At 42.7% G+C, this 20,863-nt stretch overlaps 1 protein-coding gene across 1 annotated transcript in view; it reads right to left on the bottom strand.

Annotated features, from left to right (window-relative positions):
• ADARB2 (adenosine deaminase RNA specific B2 (inactive)) overlaps positions 1–20,863 on the bottom strand; it is a 326,098-nt gene that overhangs the window by 40,748 nt on the left and 264,487 nt on the right. The window contains exons 5-6 of the mRNA XM_026103332.2: positions 8,224–8,392; positions 980–1,131 (exon numbers count right to left, since the gene is read on the bottom strand). Coding sequence (XP_025959117.2) covers positions 980–1,131; positions 8,224–8,392 — 321 coding nt within the window. The remainder of the gene's footprint in view (positions 1–979; positions 1,132–8,223; positions 8,393–20,863) is intronic.

Consider the following 20,863-nt stretch of genomic DNA (forward strand, 5'->3'; position numbering starts at 1 on the left):
ACATTTGGGGGTGATGTGGCAAAAGCATTGAGTCATGTGGTGGAGACAGCGTGTCTCCTGTGGTCAGGCAGTCAGTGCGAGACTGGAGCAAAATGGTGGTATTTCATGTTGATTGCCGTGAGACCAGCTCTGCAGGACTATTGGCTGCATCCACGCTGGCTCAAGGCCTAATTTGTTCACCTCACTTGCAAGACCACCTCTGGAAGAGAATTCCCTGGAAAACAATGTGCATGCTTAAATGCCATGGTATGGGCCCGGGCATGCCAGGGCTGGACTGGCTACCTCCATCTGGTCCATCTGCCATGCAATGACTATGCACAGCAGACAGGCAGGATGGCCTGGGAAGGATCCTTTCCAGGAGGGCCCTGATGTTGTCCATTCCAAGGGCAGGTGGTATTTGGAGAGAGACTGAACTTTGATCAACGCTATAGATACCACATGTCTTTGTACTACCTCACACTCCAGCCACTGCAGCCTGGACAGCTCAGGTTTGGTGTAAATGCAGCCCTTCAATCTGTTCATACAGTCTAAACCTTGAGAAAAGTCTGTATAACCCCATCTGGAGTCTTGATCTTCTAGCCCAACCCCTGGCCATGGCTGCAAGGGTCTATCTGGTCACACGGACCTTTCCCAGAGCCTTATGTACAAGGCATTCATTCACTGTGGGGTTGTATTTCCTAGTGGGAAATGCAGGCTGTGGGGGATGTATTTCCTAGCAAAGCCACTGGAGCCTCAGGCAAGCAGAGAAGTCTCATGCTGCCTTGCCCAGCTCCTATTTTCCTCCGCACACTTTCCCTCCCAATATGCTGGACACAGAGCTAGTCACACAGACACTCACGCTGCGTGGCCCAGAGCATCTCTGCTCTCGCATGAAACACATTTTTTCCAAGCAAAGGAACAAAGAAAGATAAAAAAAAAAAAAAAAAACCACCACCACGCACACAAAGTGGAAAAAGAAGAGGGCAAAATTTTTCCTTACAGTCGGTTGTGATTTCATAGGGGGAGTTGAGGCGTGCGTCTCCGCAGGGTGAAGTGCTCACATACAGATGGAACAGGATGTTCTCGCGCAGCCTGTAGCCTCCCTCTTTTAATCGCACAAAGATTGATCGCTCCCAGTCTTCTCGCCGTTTGCTATGATCACAAAAGAGGTTCCAGGTCATTTGTTACATGCCAAATCAGAAACATTTCTGCTCTTTCCCTGTGTTTTTCTCCCTGTGTTTGTTTGTTTTTATTAGCACCTGGCATCATATATTTTGCCTACTGACAACAAGAGAAAAATAATAAGCTTCTCCAAGTGAAGAAATGTTTGAAGGAGGTCAGATCTGTCAATGTGCTTTTGGCTGGCTTACGTGGAATATATTCTAACAATAAAATGTGTGGATATTTGAAGGATAACTCTTCTTCTTCACATGTAGAGAGGCATAAGCATATTGATTTTGAAGTGGTTCTGGTGCATGAAGAAAGGAAAAGTTCTTTTTGGCTTTCCTGGGGAAAAAACAGCTCTGCGTATCAAAGTGCCCAGGCAGATGTTTAAATCCCATTAACATCACTGTGACTGAGACGTGTGTTTTTATATGTGTTATTTTATGACCCTTGTCAACCTTCCCTCTGCCCCCAGCAGGCTCAGCCAAAAATGAGCGTTGCTTTTCTTGCCGTTCGGCCAGAGCCACCTACGGGAGCTCCAGCCAACAGCCGGCAGGGTCTTCCGGGTCACCCGGCATTTCTGGAAGCCAGAACCCGTCCTGAAAAGCGAGGACAAAGCTTGCACAGGCTTTTCTCAGCTGAGTTGAAAAAGATACTTACTAAGATGAAGTTTTTATCTCTGAAGTGGTTCAGCAGCTAGATGGGGACACGGCGCTCATATTCCATCAGCAACAGCTGCCCGGGAGGCCAAATCCCTCCCAGTCCTGCCGTTTACAGCGAGAGCTGGCATCACGACTGTGCTGCGGCGCAGTTTCTCAGATGATTTACATTTGTGAAGAAGACATGGGTGATTTCTCTGACAGACAGCTGCCTCTAATCCATATACTTGGGTGATGGTCATGGGTATAATTTTGAGGGTGAAAATGTGATTAGTGAAATTATAATTTAAAAAATCCTTTCCCTCTAATGCCCTACTCTTTCCATCAAAAAGTCAAGGGTCTTTTTATAGGAATACCTCTGATCAGAACGGCATCTGCAGGTGATGATTTTCCAAGGAGGCTCTTAATAAGCCAGAATTTTACCCACTGCAGGACAGCCTATTTACCAAAGCAGTTTCTGCTGGTTTCTCTGCCTCCCGTTAGTGTAAACAGAGGGGCTTTCTACTCAGCCTCCGAGCAACTCCTTGGATTTAATCCAAGCTGCCTCTGCCTGTTTTTCCCTGCTGCAGCCTCTGTGCTATTGAAGCCGTTTGGCTGTCACTCTTCCATGGTTTGGGTGTTTTGTCATTTTTTGATGCGGGGATGCGTTCGCTGTCAGGTGGAATTTACAGGCACATTACCTCGCCTGTCAGGAACGGTGAGCCACACCGGCTTCCCGAGCACAGGCTGCCACATGCGGCTCCTTCATTTTTCTGCTGGCTGTGGTGGAATTTCCCAACTGCACTAATTATATTATCGCCCCAATACAAGCCTCTGAAATAATAAAATACCTGTAAGTCCTGCTGCTCAGACTTTAGAGCAATTGCAGTTGCTATTAAATAATTCACTGCAAAATCAGCCTGGAGACTACAAAGCTGTGCAGTCCTAACGCCTGCTATTACTCTGTTAAACCTTATTAAAGCGGGGGGGGGGGGGGGGGTTTGGAGCTTGCACTACTTAGAAACAGTTGCTAGGTAGGGTTGTAGCAGCCATTCAGTGGGCTGGATTACAGGAGTTCACAGTAATCAGCACCCACCCTGTTTTTACTAGTTACTGTTTTTCACTGATTAACCTTGCTCTCTTCCCGCTCCCTACGTGCGAGAAGGCTCTGCAGCCAATGTGGCTGACGGCTTGGGTGATGGACAGCTGCTCTCAGAGTAGATGGCAGGGCTGCAGGGCAAGGCAGCTTGGCCCTTCCTCCAGGAGGCTGAGCTTGTCTTTATCCCATATGCTCCTGACCTGCCTTTGGGATGGCTTTCTGGGGATTTTCAGACGTGACATTTGTGCCTGCACAGTGGCTGAATGGATTTAATAACAAAGCTCTGAAGTTGTTGCTATAAATGAGTTTTGGATGCAACAGCATCATTGCTGGGTTTGCAGGGGGTCTTGCATGTGGGAGGCTTGGGGAACTCCAGACCCAAGGGTGACACAGGAACCTCGTAGAGATGGGTCAGACGGAGCATGAGATGCACTTCTTCAAAGGCAGTTCTCCCCCAGCGCTCGTACTCTCCTCTTGCCTTCCCTCTTGGGTAGGCATTTTGAGCTGTGACAGGGGAAATGAGTTTGGAGCAGCAGTAGCTTGCAATGCTGCTTTGCGCTGCCATACCCGACTGCACAAAGTATTGAGGAGAGAAGCCCATAGCGAGCCCACAAATGTCATGCATTCAGCAGGTGGCATTAGTGTGTCAGTTCAACATGCTGACGGTGTTTAGGAGAGGCAGAATTTTTCCCTAAATTTTTGCCTTTTATGCATTTCCATCCCCTCTTATGTAATATTTGACAAATGATTGTAGGCTTCAGCAGGAATAAGAGAGGAAACTGCAGATTAGAAGTTAGAATTGCAGCAGAAGAGTCAGCATATGAGACTGATTCAAGAAAAATATTTAAGAATGTGCTCAACTTTAATCTCATGCCTAAGTTCATCATTATTTATCATAACACAGGCATATGCTTTGAGCTGACTGAGGGGATTTAAGCATGTACTTGTGGTTTAATGTATGTGAAGTGTTTTGCTGAAATAAGGCCTTACTCTCTAAAAGTGATGTAGAGGAGCTATTTTTAGCATGTAAATGTACGTATGGGAAGCTTCTAGTACTACATACGTGTCTGCTGTACAGCATGGCATCCTAGAGAAACCCTAACAGCAAGCTTAAAAGGGAAGCAGCTGAGCCTGCTAAGAAACTACTGGGACAGAAGCAAGAATTAGTGGATGTACAGCAAGAAGCTAGCTTAACTGGTGAAAATTTGACTGGAGTGGGTGAAGAGTATCCAGTGCTTCTTTACATATAAAATTAACAGTGGTTTGTATCTGACTCCGTGGAAGATCTTAGTTTCTGGTAAAATTCATCCCTCTGGAACCTACAGGGTCATTATAGCAGTGAGAAAACTGTGCTACTGATTTATTTTAACATTAGGGTATTAGTTTTAGTTTTCTTAAAAAAAAAAAGGATCTTCGTTTCTTCCCTATAAACCAGTCAGTATAAGTAATCCCACTGATGTAAATGCAAATTTTACTGCCATCATTGCAAGAGGAATCAGATTATAATTTTTGTGTACCTTTTGACTGAGGTTTATAAAAATACTTCTCAGAAGGTCTTTCTCTTCCTTCTTTTGTACATCAGAAAATTCGGGTCTTGCTTTTTATCTTTTTGGCGAAAGTCTTGAGAACTAGAGGATTAAGGTTGTCATAAAAATGAAATCTGGGAGGGGTAAGGGTTTTAATAAAACTGGTTAGAAGCTGTCAGGCCTTAGCTGTGTTTTTTAGCTTTTATTTAACTCAAGCTCAAGACAATGAATTGTTGAAAGAAAGTTTCCTTTTGACGTATTTGTCACTCCTACTTCTTAGAGAGGATGGAGTTCCCATTCTGGAACTCTCTTTCCCAAGAAAAGTCAGGAAAACTACACCTCAAATGTCTAGAAATATGAAAAGAAGGAAAAAAATGTAATTTAAATATTGCTGTAACTTTGATTCGTGGATGAGATTATCTGTCCTGAGCCTTCTACAGTTCAAATATCTGAAGCAGTCACCCACTGCTGTCTCTATAGCAGTGAAAAAAAAAATGGCCCCAGTGTATGGCAACACATCTTTACAATAGGTATCTAAAGCAGGTCTGCTGAATCACACTCCGAGATGCCCATTTCTCCGCACTGATGAGCCCTGGGGGATCTAGTTCACACTTGGCTGACTAATTTTTAGACTTATCAAGTGAGGTGTCAAGAGGTAAATTCCACTCAGCATATTCATCTTCCCCTGCCATTCCTGCTATGTCCTGGCTTTCTCCTGCCTCCCTGTCCCTGCTCTTTGAAAGCCCTCGTGCTGCATTCAGATAAGTGTGCGCTTTCCTTCCACTGAAGTCAATGACAGTATTTACAAATTCTGGAGAAGGTGTCCCTTTGCAAGGAAAACAACATATTGAAAAAAATTTATATTGGAAATTGCTAAAGTTTGAAATTCAGCTGCAGAGATCAGTTTGATAAGGTAGGCTGGATGGGAGGAAGATGTGTGAGAAAGAGAGAATAGTCTCTGCAGAACTAACTTGCCTTTTCCATGGGGAAGGATGGAGAATTTGAGCTCTTTGAGGCAAGAACTATGTTTTCACTGTTTTGGGGGGTTAGGGAGCTGTCTTTTTGGTCTCAGTTCATGCACCACTTTGTACAGCAGGTTTCTGGCTCACGAGAGGATTTTAATCTGAGCTAGATTAATACAAGTGCATAGTAACACAGATGCCATCTTTATTGTTCCTCCAAGCCTTAAGAGTTGGTGGCCAGTGAGTTAAGCTGAGTTTAACACACCTGTCCTTCAAACTTTCCTTTTAGTTATAGCATTAAGTGGTTTCTCTCTCAGTTGGAGTTGTCTCTCTTTTTATAGAGAAAAATGTGCTTTAATACGCAGAAAATGTGCTTTGCATTTCATTTTGAACACCTCAATTTTCTTGCTATATGACTATGCTCCTAAATGAGTTCTGGCAATGAAGAATAGGTCATAACTCAGTGTTTTGCTTCCACACAGGCTTCAAGAGAGCAAAATTTGGTTTGAAAATATTTGCAGTTCTGTCTATCAAGGTTGACAATTTTGGTTGAAATTTTTATCAGGTGTGCAGGTCAGAGAAGCTGTGATGGCTGTTCTTGGCTGAACAGAGAGAGATTTGAAGTTATTGTGAACAGAGTTTGTGCTGCACTGAGGATTCTCTTAACAAAAGACTGTTAACATTGATCCAAATAGCATAATAATATGACTGAACATGTTAGGGAGGTGGATCAATACAGTAGTTTAAGATACAGTGGTAGCAGTTCTATCCCGAGAGACTATAGCACAAAGCAAGTGCTAGGGTCGCTAACTGCTGAAAACACAGTAACTTAATGTAAACTTGAAAGCAATACAGATTGAAATAGAGAGACTATTGTTTTTGATTAAATCCTTTAAGGCTCTTGTCCCCCTTTGTTAGCCAAGCTCATCTACTCAGTATACCCTCTTGTCTTCATCCCTGGCCTGAAGTGAAAATAACCATTATTCCTTTTACTCCTGATTCCGTGCCAAAAATATCACAGGTGATCACTAGAACACACAATCCTGCTCAGAAATCCTTGTGTCTGTGACCTGATGCAAAACCTGCTGAAGTCAAAAAGGATTTTTTGCCTTGAGGTTACTGGCCTTTAGATAAAGCCCCATGAAAACACAAGCAAAAATGAAGGGCAGAAGAATGGCCTATAAATAAGGGCTTTTTATTTATTTTCTTTCCTTCCTTCCTTCCTTGGGTCCTTCCATCTAATGGAACAAATGCCACCTCAACTAGGAGAAGAGGATAATTCAGGCTGAAAGAGACCTCAGGAGGTCTCTAGCCCAACTGCCTGCTCAGAGCAGGGTGAGCTATGAGATAAGATGAGGTTGCTCAGGGCTTTGTCCAGTTCGGTTGTGAAAACCTCCAGGGCTGGAGACTGCACAACTTCTCTGGGCAACCTCCTCCACTGCCTGACTGTCCTCATGGGAAAAAAGGTTTTATATCCAGACTGAGCCTCTCTTTTTTCCACCTGTGTCTGTTGTCTCTCATCCTCCCACTCTGCATTGCCATGCAGAGCCCGGCTCCATCTTCTCGATGACCTCCCTGTAGGTAATAGGTGGCTGTTGTTGGGTTTCCCTGCAGCTGTCCCTTCAGGCTGAACAAGCCCAGCTCCTGCAGCATCTGCACGGGGCAAATGCTCCAGCCCTTGAGTGTCCTGCTCATCTCCACTGAACTCATTCCTGCACTGGGGCCCAAAGCTGGATGCAGTATGTAGAGGTGGTCTAATGAGTGCTGAGTAGAGGGGAATAATCACTTCCCTAGATCAGCAGTTTGTAGAGCCCAGGATACTGTTGGCCCTCTTTGCTGCTAGAACATGCTGCTGGCTCACACTCAGCTTGCTGTCTGCCAAAACCCCCAAGTCCTTTTTGGCAGAGATGCTTCCCAGCTAGTCAGACCCCGTCCAACCTCTGTTGTTGCATGTGGTTCTTTCCTCCCAGGTGCAGGACTTTGCATTTATCCTCATTAAATTTCATAAAATTCCTGTTGGCCCATTCCTCCAGCCTGTCTAGGTCCTTCTGGACCTCCTTGCCCTCAAGCACATCCACTGTTCCCCCCAAATTTTGTGTCATCTTCAAAGTTTATGAAAAAGCACCCCATAGCCTTTCCCACATCATTGATAGAGGTCTTGAACAGGACAGGTCACAGGATAGACCCCCTCCAGTACCCCATTTGTTACTGGCCTCCAGGTAGAGTACGATCTGTTAACCATTTAAATGCATAAATGGTTAACCATTTAAAGGGTAACAAGATGCATTTGGCTGAAGACAAGAACAATAATACTCACCAGATTTCTCTGTTATAACTCTACATATTATAGTATTTTAAAATATAGAGAAGGAGTGATAGCACCTTGAGCTTTGATACCAAGTTTACTGATTGTTAACACTGATTGGCTCTCTAGCAAGTCAGTGAAGGCATTAATGATCAATAAATCACTTCCTTGAGATATTTCAGCAACAGCAAGGAAGACAGGAAAATGTCTGCAGTGAGCAAAATGACCCTCTTCCAATTTCTGACCAGTGAGTGATGTTAATAAGCCTGCATGTAAAGATTTGTACAAAATGATCAGGCTTCATAAAACACAACTTTATGAGTCATGTCTAATAGCTACTGAAAGAAAATCAGCTGAAGTAAAGGAGCTCATGACCCAGCACTCCAGACTATCTAACTTGTGTTTTTTTCTGTACAGTGTAATGGTCATTCATCAGCCACTGACTCAGAAACAACAACATAAAGAAACTAATAATTCAAATGTCTGGAGGATGGATCTGTTCAACAGAAGACCATATAACATTCCCCAAGCATCAACAGAATTCAGTTACCTTAAGTGGAGCTCCAGCTGTGAGTAAAGGAAGTGAACAAATGCCCGTCTTGCCACAATTTCTGCGTGGCAGTCATTGACCGCAAGCCCTTGGTCATTAATGTATTCTCCATTTATACATTTGGTACCCGATGACAGCACAATAACCTGAGCTTGCCTGATGTCCAAACCTGTAGAAAGAAAAACAAAAGGGTTGTGAAGTTGCCTGGGGGTGGGTATGATATCATAATTGTTAAAGTTCTTGCAGCCCACACTGTGATGTGGCAGCTGAGACAGCCCTAATGGGATGCTTGTAAAGATGATGATATGGCCTTTGGAATATGCAGGAATCTCACATCTCTGTGTTATTAGAATAATAAGGGCTCTATTTCAGCCTTGCTGCTAATTCCAAGATAAAAGCTTACCATGAAGTTTACTTGTTAAATCAATAAGTACATCATAGGAGAGCACATGCTGTAGGGAGGTAATAAAGATCTCCTGCAGTGCTGATAAATGGCCAGGTTTTTATGAGCTGTTGAAGACATTTTCTGGTGGGAACACACACTCCCTGTAATGTTAGTTTTCATTGCTGTTGCACTAGAAGTGCTAAATAAAATGCAAGTAACAGTTTCTGAACTGCTCTTTAAAAAATCTCAGAGAACAAACAGATCCAATTTTCAGTCCAGCCTCCTTTTCTGTTTCCCCCAAAGCAGCTACATCAGTGCTCTTCCACTGTGCCCCCAGGGATGGAGTATTCCTCGCTGAGACCAGCTCTGTCTGTCTGCCACCTCTCCAGATTAAAGAGGATGGCAACTGAAGGACATGCCCTTCTTGTTCCAAATAGACATCTCATAGGATTAAATCCTGATTTCTTTGGCGTCAATGGTGAAATGCTCATAGGCTTCAGTAGGACCTGGGTTTCACTCCAGAATAGAGTTCATTCAGCCCTGAGGACAATTTCAAAGAAGAGTTCAGAATGAACTGAGCCAAAAATGAAATAAGCTATTGAACAGCACATTTCAGGATGCATCTCTCTGAAGGACAAAGAAGCAACTCTTGGAACAAAGGACTGTTCTGGATGATGGGTGCTACATCTGGATGTGACAAGACGTGCTTAAAAGTGTCAGGCTGTGTTTGACAGCTACACACAATTACTGTGTGTAGGCAAACGCACATGCAGCATAGCAAGTCAGACTGCTAGGGTGCTGTTTGGTTGTGCTCATGAGGTCCCTGGTGCCATTTGAGATGTCCTTGGTGTCTTGCATAATCTCCAGCTGCTGGTGCAGGAAGGCTTGGGTGTCCAGGATGTTCTGCGCCATCCCCACCCATCCTGCACAGAAGTCCCCAAGGGTGACTCAGTGGAATTAGATGCCTACATTCAATCAACTGAATCAAGCCTTCAAGGTCTGATGGATTAGTGACTAAGATAGGCCTGAGGCTGCAAGTACCCACAGGAAACAGTCTTACTATAGGCCAAATATTTCTGGTTTTAACACATTTTACTGGAGAATGCATAGTGAATCTGCACACACATTTGCATTGTTCTTATTTCTATGATTTTATTTTAGCTGGAAAAAAGCTCTGAGATTTATTTTGTAGAGTCAGCAGTCTTTTTTGTGTTGAAGTCTATTGAGTAGCAGAAAAAAAAAGAAATTGCAGAGATTTTTCTGGATTGGAAGCACCATGCTTCGGGCCATGTTCTCCCATAAGACCCATGGGTTGGATATGAGAAAACAGCAGAAAGGAGAAGGAAAGAATATTTATAAAATAAAAGCCTGGTGCTGCTGGTGCTGGAATTAAAAAGTGTTTCTGTTTATTCTAGTTTTGTTACTATTGTTGAGAAAGTAAGTTTGAGGTAGACAAATGGCTCCTCTCCCCCCCACAAAGAAAGGTATTTATATTCCGAATTGCTTTGGTGCCACTTTGCTTTAGGGGCATTGCTTTTATGAGAAAGGTAACTAGTGTCTTAGGTCAGACTGATGTCCATCTAGGTAACTCTGTCCTTTGCATTGGCTAGTACTAAACACTTCACGAGGCTTTGCAAGCAGCAAAGGTTTTTGTATCCCACTGAGCATCTCAAAAAGTAGCTTATACTTGCCTAACCGGTCAGCATGTAGCACTTCCCTTGGCTGGAAAGTTCATGATAAGAATCAGCTATTTTTTGGTGCAATTTTATTTATTTACAATGAATGTACACAGAATTTTATCTTCCTCAACACAGTAGAAATAAAACAGCAAGAGGCAGTTCCCTAGTTCAGAAATCCACAAGCCTTTTTGCCAGCCAGCCCTGCACCTGAGGATCTCTGTCAATACTCCTTCTCAGGGCAGTGATACCAGCTGCTCCTTCCTCTTTTTATCCTGACTTTCTGCTCCTTCGCCTTCTGAAGTATGCCCTAATGTGCCTCCGTGTCTCCCCCTTCATCTCTCAATCAATGTACCAAGCTTTGCAAATGCAGAGAAAACCATCTTGGGAAGCCATCTTGTTCTCCAGGAGGTATAATTCACTCATCCCCTCCCAATCAATCCAATGCTTTGTGTGATGCCTTTTATTATTTCAAACATTTTACCCGTAAATGAGCTTAACTCCCTTCTAGCATGAGGGTAAGTTCGTTAACATGCCCGTCATTTTCTGTGAGGTATGGATTTGTTCACAAATCGAAGGCAGTTTTACAAAGGCACCCAACACCTATCAACGGAGCAATAACATGAGTGCCTCTGATGTTGTTTGCTATCACAGTGTCCACCCACACAATAATACCAAGCTTGCTTTGGATGTTCGTTTTTGGGTGAATTAACTCCATGTGTCAGCTGTCAGTGACATGGGGCGCCTGTAAGTCACCACATACCGATACAGACTAATGTGTCTGCCAGTCCGGCGAGGTACACGTGTTTGCTGAACATCACATTGATGTTTCCTGGGGTACAGATGATGGTTTCCAAGAATCCACAGAACCAGTCTGAGTGTTAGACACTAAAGATCTCCAAGTATCTCCCATTTGCAGTAACAGAAAAATAACCGATGTTCCTCCATGCTCAGAAATACCAAGATTTCTGTCTCACTATCAAAACACTCAGAAACAGGTATACATGACTTATACATTAGCTCTGAAATATTTATACCTCACTGGATATTTACACCTCACTGGGGAGCCAAATGAGGAAAGCAATCTGTGACCAATGTACCACAGTTCAACACTGCATGTGAGGGCACCCTGCATGATGAGAGGCAACCTGACAGTTGCTCTATATGTTCAGGAGCATATATGCTAACAGGTAGTTCTTTTGCGTGCCTTATTTGATCTATACATGGAGTTGGAGTTGTATTCATTCTGAAATGCTTGATATTACTTCCCGTGAACATAAGAAGAACTTGTCTGTGAGAATGAAACATGTGATGCCCAGCTGGTGAAGGCAAATTTTACCAGTGACTGATCACATTGGCATTTCCAACTCTTAAGCCTAGATGCTTGCTACTAGTTATTCACTATTGATAGGCATTTCTGTACATTTGTCTATTTTGCATAAGAAACAATCATTAGTACTGTTGTCATTAATATTTACTGACTGTTTTATTTTGCCTGCAGAATACTTTATATTTCTCAAGTGATTTCTAGTTAGGAATGTCGGACCACGTCCTAAAGATTGATTAATTTACCCTCAAAACATGTGACAGATCTAGAGCTAGCACATCATCAAGTTATGCCGGGAAAGCTAAGGCATTGAGCGTGGCAAAATCTTTACCTCGCACTAACCTGGCATCACCAGCTGTATGCCACCTTCCTGGCTCTGGGGTATAAAGCAGGATATAATCCTAGGCTCTTAACGCTACCCACATTCTTACTGAGGGAACCCATCGCAGATTAAAGACCCAGAGACCTAACTCTTTGTTCAGGTCATTTGACAAACAAGAAGAAATGGGCTACATTATTATGACCTTAACTCCTGACCCATTGATTGTCAGAGCTCATGAAGCATTTCTTTCCCTCACTGCCTCGTGTGAAGTAATGTTTGAGAAGACATTAAGTTAACAGTAACTAGAGAACGATTTATAACAGGCACCTGCATTAGGTTTCTATTATTTGCCTAAAGACTCTTAATAGTTTTCAATTTGAAAAGGAAATGGAGCAGGGGAAAGGAAATTGGGGAGCTGTGTCAGCACGCAGGCTGGATGCTGGCTGATGCTCTGTTCACAGGGACAGCTGGGAGAGCGGGAACGGAATTGGCCACATTTTATTTGCAGAAATTATGCCAATTCATTAACTACATTACAGAACAAAAATATATTTATAAATGACCCACTTCGATCACAGATTCAGTCTAATGATCTGGTGAGGTAATGAGTCTTTCTCATACTCTGCTGAAAACCTGAACCCCCCAGGGCTCTGGCATGCAGGGTTTTCTCCCACACTGAGGTGCGGGGGGAACCGTGACCCTGACAGTGTTCATTTTTTTCTTTTTCAGTGGTAGTCCAGATTTTCCTGTCATAGTTGAGCAGTTGAAGAGAAAATGGGTTTTATTATGGGCCATTTTCAGTTTGCTGACACCAGCGGTGGGATTCATCTCAGCTCATTTTGAATAACAAGAGTTTAGATGTCTGTGGCTGAGCTAATTGCTATAGACTCCCTTTATAGTCAATGGAGAGAAACTTTCCTGGGAGGTGATTCATCTGGCCTGTTTTAGTTATTTGCTTTTGGATAGTCTGAATTACACCTCAAAAGTGCCAATTTCTCTTCATGAAGTCTGACGACCTGTAGCTGACTAGCGGAGGTATAGTTGTCTGCACTGTAGACAACTCCTGAGAAGATTTCTCCCATCCCAAGTAACCAAAGATCATGAATCAAAAGCCCCCAAATCATGAGTGTGGAAGCAGAACAAATCTAATGTCTTTTAAAATTTTGCTTTCTGATTTTTGAACTTCCGGGGGTCATTTTTTTCAGTTTTTTTTCATGCTAATTAGGGATTTTTTTTTTTATATTCATGCTAATATACTTATAGATGGTCAGATTACCTTGAGCTGGGTCACTACACAAGCAAATCAAATGCTGTGGGGGGATATTGCTGATGCCATTCTCCCTACATTACCTCTGAAAATATCAGTCCTGAGAGCGCAGAGCTTGCAGTAGAAATGATTCAGAAAGATGCTGACAAAAGAGACAAGCGAGCTAGAAAAAATACAAAGGTTTGCTCAGCAAATAAGTGGGGTATGGAGAACTAGCTGACATCTTATGGACTACAGTTATGAGTTGTGCTTTTAAGTCAGTCATGACAATAAATGCAAACTGTCTATACCCATCTGCTCCGAGAGACAGCTCTACCAATAAAACTGGAGAGGCGGATTCTTGGCTAGTCTAATCAATGTTTCAACTGACTTTAATAGACGTTCTCTCACTTCTAGTGTGCGATGGTCATTAAGACCTTCCATAATGAAGAATTTGTAGCCCTGCATATGTGAGTATTGGAACAGAAAAATGAAAATCACTAGGTAATTGCAAGAGGTGTTGACTGTCACATGCAATCAGTAAACTGCATTTGCTTGCACTAAATTTGAATCACACCTGCTGTATATCAGAGAAAGGCAGTGACTTCTCTTCAAGAACTTGTGTGATATTCAGTAGACTAAATTCATATTGAACTGAATTGAGTTTGCGACTACTAACGCCAGCATACTACTGGGATCACACTTGGGCTCCTCAGCAGCCGGCACAACAGATACAGAAACACCAGTCAGTGTGCAAACCTCTATTTCACTGCATGTTTTAGACCCTGTTAGCAGTAATGAAATCTATCTATCTCCTTTTTCAACATGACACCATGAAGACAACTCACTACCTGGAATACGTTCATTTCAATTAAGAAAAAAATTATCAGAAAAAATCAGGTTTGATTAATTAAAAAAAAAGCCTACCTCTTTTATTGGGTGGGAGACAACTGACACAAAATACTATGCAGTAAAAAGAAAAGCCAGAAATAATGATAGTGTAACATCAGCCCTTGTGAATAATTCATAGGGTACAATTTCATGTTATTTTAAATGGTGCTGCTTCTCCCTCTGATAAGCAATAATTTTGTGTTCTTTCTTTACCTTTTTTAACAAATCAGTCAAAAGGATTCTCCATTGTTATCTGCAAAAAAGCGTATTTGGAATAATTTTCGAAGCGGCTTAATAGAGCTCTGATCACACAGGAGCTTTTTTTTTTAATAGTCTCTACTCATAGCTGAATAAGTTCAGGTTTCCATTTCAGGTTTGTTTAGGGAAGGAAAATTTCTTGATGCTACACAGCACTGACAAGTCCTGTATTATTTTCTGTTATCTTCTTCCCTGGAAGCTCTACTGTATCGGTAGAATGACCTTAGTTTTGTAATAAGAGATAGTTGAGACCTGAAAGGGCAGTGGTGCTGGAAGAGCTCCAGGCGGGACCATGTCTTGGGCGCAGTCCTGCAGCTGATTGCCCCAAGGCAGGTCTTTACGCCTGCTCAGAGCCCGGCTGGATGCGGTGCCTCTGGCAGACTCATGGCTCTGCCTGAAGAGCTGGGGGCTGCGGATATGGACAGCATCCAACAACGGATGCTTCAGCAGAAGAGATGAAGAGCTCCCCAATTTCTGCTGTACCGGTTACAGTGACTGTGATAAGTCTATTGAAAAACAACCAGGGACATTAAAGGAGCACACTGTCTATATCCCCTAGCTCTCAAGTAGGTGTCCATGTGAACAAACCTGAGGTGGATGGTAGTGGTTTATTTGATGCAGAGGCAGACAAAAAACTGGGAAGGAAGGAGAATGTTAAGGACTCATGAAATGTAATAGTAGGAGTCTGAGCAAAATACAAATATAGAGCTAGCAAATACTAGGCATAAAAAGATTGTTGGAGAGGTTAATGATATTTAGAGATGTAAATGGATATAGACTTTGAAATGCTGTGATTGTGCAGGGATTTCCTTTCTTGATGCCAAACTGCTGTGGGTTACAGGAAGTGAATATATTGTATTCCTGTGGGAAGAGGGTGTTTGGAGGGAACCTTTGACAGATTTGTATTTTCTTCCCTTATTTATATGGTGGTTAGTTCTGCCTCTTACTGCACTGACAAAGGAGGGCTAGGCTCTGTGGTGCTCTTCATCTTGGTCAGTGAATGAGCAGGGTCAGAGACTCAGTCCCCTCTGCCATGACCTCTGATCCCTGTGAGGTGGAAGCAGCAGCCAGAGTATTGTCTGAGAATGGCCGTGGCTTTCCTTTAATAGCCAGGCATATTAAACTTTCCCTGATATCAAGGGTACTTGTTTGTGAACAAATTTCAAATCTAGTTCCAGTGGAAGAAAAATCCCTTTCTGAAACAAGCCAGTTTTGAACTGCCGGATCAGGTCTCTGGATGCCTGAAAAAAGGACTGTTTAATCACTCCGTTTTCCTACACATTTCTACGCAGATCTTTCCTGTAAGTCTCATGCACAATGAGGATTGGCTAGCCCGAGAAAAGCGTGGAGAAGAGGCTGCCAAAGTGGAACTGAATCAGAAAAGAGGGACAAAACTGCTAAGGGCTGCAGAGGAGAGTGACTCAGGAGGAGAGTACAATAATTAAATATGTAAAACTTTGGTAAGTTACACCTATAAAAGTGCAATAAGTGCCTGCAGTATCTGAAGGGTGCAAACCCCAAGGAGTAAGTTAGTACCAAATGTCTATGGCAGTATAACTGAGGTCCTGGGATGAAATCACAGAAAATAAAAGACTGGCTGAATAACCGGTGACAATTATTAACAATGAGGTCTATTAGATGAGAACAGTCTCCCAAGGTAGTGTTGAAAGCCCCATTGCTAATTGATTCGTTTAAATCTAGACTGGAAAAAACACTCAGGAATGCACCACAGGGAACCATCTTGCACTTGCAAGGAAATGGACTCGATGACTTAGTGGTCTTTTCTAGTTCTAATTTCTATGGTCCATTTCTCTCCTCCCCTTAGTGGAGGGAAAGGATAAAATCCCATCAGCTTTGCTTCTGAGGAGCGTGGAAGGAGACAGTGCTGTGCTTGCAAGCATCAATGCCCTTCCCTTCTTTTCCTCTCTGTCAGGTTTGGAAATCTGGAGGGGAGGAAGAGAGGGTCAACCCAGGCTGCTCCATGCTTCATCCCCAAACCAAATCCACAAGGATTTTTTTGTCTAAATTAATAGTGACACAATCAATATTAACTGGGGCTTCTTTCCTTTCATGTGAGTTTGAACACAATTTTTCTCCTCAGGAACAGAGCTGTGTAGAGCCTTATAGATAATTCCTAATTTTAAAACAGAACTGACTTTCACTATCTCTGCCAGGCCCTGAGTTCTGCTATCTGTGTTTCTCTAATAAATGCTTCATCACTAATGCTTAAGCATTAAGTAAATTGACAGTCTTACACTGCTTCATATGCTAGTGAGAGCCTTAATTGCAGTGAGAAAGGATGAAGCCCTGAATGTGGGTTTTGGCAGATAAGTGCAGGAGGAACTTGTTCTTAAATACTTTTTTTTCTTAAGTGTACTTGCAGTTTTAAAATCTCCCTATGTTTTTCACTAGTTCCTGAAAGTAAAAGCAATGGTTGATGACAGTTAGATTTATCCACCCAAGAAGGACCTCTTTTTTTTTAGGATGAGATGCACTATATACCCTGAGACTGGGACAGTTTCAAATTTGGCCTGTCATAGACCAGAATGAAAATCTGAATTTTACAGTTCCTTGCTTGACACGCTTAAGGTCGGAAACACAAGCTTCTATTTTTTATTTTCATGTTTTATGCTAATTATTCTACCCATCCCGGTGGCCAACACAATCATGTGCAGCACAAAACTGGGGCCTTACCCACACCCAGATTTTGAGAGATTTCAGTAACTATTTCAGTCGGAAATATTCTTGGCACAAGAAGAACCAAAAGGTAGGTCTAGAGACTATAAATGTTTTGGGATAAAAGGCTTGGAGTCTGAAAAGAGCTAGTTGCTCTGAAATGGAAACCAGAACAACCAGTAGGGAAGAAGTGGGGAAGAAGTTTGCTGCTGGAGCTGCCCAGAAGTCACCAGGAAGAAAGTCTGAAGACACCTACAGCAGCGGGGCTCTCCTCTGAGCCGCGGGGAAGCTCCTCAGGTCACTTGGGAGCCACTCCTGCAGCCCTCTCCCAGCGACGGGCACTCACTTTCCTGGCACCTTCACCTTGAGAGGAAGGCAGTGGCCCTCACGCTCCCTCTGTAACACAGCTGCGGTGGGCGGAGAGGTAAACGCTGTCACTTTTTTCACTATAACCTAGAGCACTTACGCAGTAGGTGGAAAATGGGGTTCAATGCCCTCCTCAGACTGGGAGATTCTCCTATGGGAGAGCCTAAGCCTGCTGATGTGAGAGGGGCACCCTCCCCTTTCCTGCTGCATCTGGGCTAAGACAACAGGGCTAGGTTAGGCAATAAAAGCAGGCAGATGTGGGCTGTGGGACGTACTGTTTGGGGTTCTCACCTATAAAAGTGAAGCCCTAATGGCCATGTCCCATCCTGCATTTTCTGTCTCTGAGTCAGTGTACCTTGAATTGTTTCCCATTTCTTGGCACTAATTTAACAGAAGAGAGAGAATGGCCCAGAGTTACACTTGCTGCAGGGGTGCTTTCAGTAACACACCTATGCCCATGTTTTAAAAGAAGTGGTGAATGTGGTGGAGCTACACTTTTAACCGTAAACCCTCAGACTATAAACCCTCAGACTATCGTTTTCCTGGAATTTGGAAACCTGCTGTTGGCCTGCGGAGATCCCCATCAGCCCATTATAGGTCCATATTAAAATATTGAGTAATGGAATCGAAACTGTGGAACTAGGATGTGCTTACAGAGTTTGGAATTGTTCAGAGCGAATCTGAAGATTAATGGCTTAAGGTTTATAAACAGAGGAAAGCAGATTTCTGAGAAACAGACTGACATGTATGGTTTCTAACAAGGTATCTATCTACATATTTTAAAATATTTCTGGAAAACCTGGTGGTGACATGTCAACTTGGGCACATGTAAGCAGTTGATATCATTTCCAAGAATGCCAAACAACTTTGGGCTGCCTCCTTAAAAGCATTGCGCAACAGAGGCAGAGAACTCATGAGATTTTTGAAAGCACATCTGCAGTTTGGGCACCCAATTTCCATTTCAGGGATCTAAATCTCGTGAAAGTCCGAGTCTCATTGGGACACAAGCTCTTAAGCATCCATCTAACTCTGCGAATGGGACTAAAGAGCCTAAGTCACTCACGCCTTTTGAATATGTTCTTCTGTATATCACATCTTCCAAGGATCTGCCCTGGACACTGTTCTGTAAATTATTCACAGCTGTACTTTTTAGTTAATTGAATCCAACCTGGGAGAGTGCAGATTGATACTCTGTAGATATTTAATACTGTATTTTACTAGTTTCCAACTTCCCTATTTAAGCTAAGGAGCAGAAATCAATTGGCCATCAATATTCTTGATTGTACTTGGATGTCAAGTTTTATGAATCTTAATATGACTATAAAGATCCATGGAGACGTATTGTCAGCTTTGCTTTTTTCCTGTTATTCCACTTAGTAATTATTAAGATCCGTTCCATGAGATACGGAAGATAATTTCCCACCTTTTATCACAGCATGAGATTGCTATTTAGGGCCCTTTTGTCCAGTTCATCTTTATTTCATACGAGATAAGTGAAAAGACCTCCTAGTTTGCTTTTAACATCAAAATGATTGTTAGGCTAAAAAAAAAAAAAAGTTAGGAGAAGAGAGAAAATTGAAGTGAGAAATCAACTTATAACCTTTTTCTACGAATGCTATGCTCCTGTGAAAAGGATGGAACTTTCTTAATGCTTCATTTTTAACAGAAAGCATGACAAAAAGTTCCTATCAGTATTTAAACTGCTAAGATTTGTCAAATGCAAATGGGGAAATAGTTTTTAAATAGCAGTCTCATTTTGTCCATAGTGATTATGGGAGGTGTTTTTTTGGAGGAAGGACCTTAGCAATAATAGATCATCTCTGGACTGAATGACAGTTATTCTTTACCGCATCCAGGGATTTTAGATAAGCACAAATGTATGCACATATCTGCTTAGAGCTGGCAAAGACAAACTCTGCCAGTGGTGGAAATAAACAGTCTGAATGCAGCCCAGCTTTCCCGACTGCTGACTCCTGCTCCACGCTTCCCCGGAGCTGAGCCTCCCGTCTCGCAGCGCTGGCGTGCTGCGCTGCTTGGCCCCTGTCCTCCAGGGCTATGTGCTGAGAGGCAGAGTCACAGGAAGGAGAGGACCTGGTAGGTTACCTTCATTTGTAACACCAAGAAGGGTTATGTCTAAAGACATAATATTATTGCCACACACCCCAAAATTAAGTGTGTTGCCTCCGTATGGCCAGCCACCAGTGCTTGCCTCTGCCTTTCCCCCCCTCTTTGTTGTCTAGTGTCTTTGTCTTTCCAGCCAGTAGGGTTGCCAACTTCAAAAATGAGTGTATGAAGCCCCAGCACACTCTGTAAATTATCCTTTCAGTGGTATTGGGCTGCGCATTGTCTTGAGGTAAACATAATGGATTCAGGTGACAGGCTGACAAGCTCCTTTCTACAGCCTAAGACTCAGCACTTCTGTCCCCTCCTTTCAACACAACCTGCTTTGAAAGCAGACAGTCACAGAAAAGTGAAATAATATTCCCAAAGCATAAAATCCATTCACAGAACTAGTCTGATTCCTAAACCTAATGCTGTGCATCCAAGGGTCGTACATGATCTCTGTAAACAAAAAACACCCACAAAATAAAATTGTAAGTGCTGCGTAATGAGGAAAAATGTCTGTACAATTTTCAAAATATTGCAGTACACACCCTCAGCTAAGTGAAGGGCTCTTCATTTAGGATCTTCCCAGACACCAGGAAGACCAGTGAGAGGTTGTAAATGATTCACAGCTGCTCTAATGGTTTTGCTACTTGAATCCAACCTGGGATAGTGCAGATTGATAAGGGCATAAGCAGAAACAAGAGAGATTGGGTAGAAAGAGAAACTATTTCATGATGAGGATAGTCAGGCGGTGGAATAGGTCTTTCAGAGGGGCTGTGCGGTCTCCATCCTTGGAGGTTTTAAAGACCTGACTGGAGAAAGTCCTGAGCAAATTGGCCTGACCTTGTATCTGACTCTGCTTTGATCAGGGAGTTGGACTGGAGACCTCCTGAGTTCTCTCCCAATTTGAATGATCCTAAGGCTATAGAATGAGACATCTAAAAATAAAGAAATTGGGGAATTTCTGAGATTTTTTGTAAGATTTGTGTGCTTGGTAGCAACTGAATAATATGAATGAGACAAAAAGGCACGTCTGAGAGTCTAGTCTGAGCATAGTATTCTTCTTCTCCTTGTTGACTCTTGCAGCTAAAACATGTTTCAGAGAAACCCTCATTAACAGCAGGAACAAAATATAGTATAAGTTTACATTCTCTTGCTTTAAGATTGTGTTTTAAAATTCTGTTTCCAGTTTTGAAATCCAGACCTTACCACTTGTTTGAATAAAATTGGCTCTTTTGATTCTCAAAACAGTATAGTGCTTCTAGTGAACTCAGAGGACAAATAAATTAGGGCTACTTTTAGGTCCCTTTTAACTGCAACCAGTACAGATCTGGAAATCTGGAGAGTTGGATGGTGTTTACTTGGATGGTGCTTACTTGCAGTCTGC

The sequence above is a fragment of the Dromaius novaehollandiae genome, chromosome 2 (assembly GCF_036370855.1).
Source record: "Dromaius novaehollandiae isolate bDroNov1 chromosome 2, bDroNov1.hap1, whole genome shotgun sequence".
Taxonomy (NCBI): Eukaryota; Metazoa; Chordata; class Aves; order Casuariiformes; family Dromaiidae; genus Dromaius; species Dromaius novaehollandiae.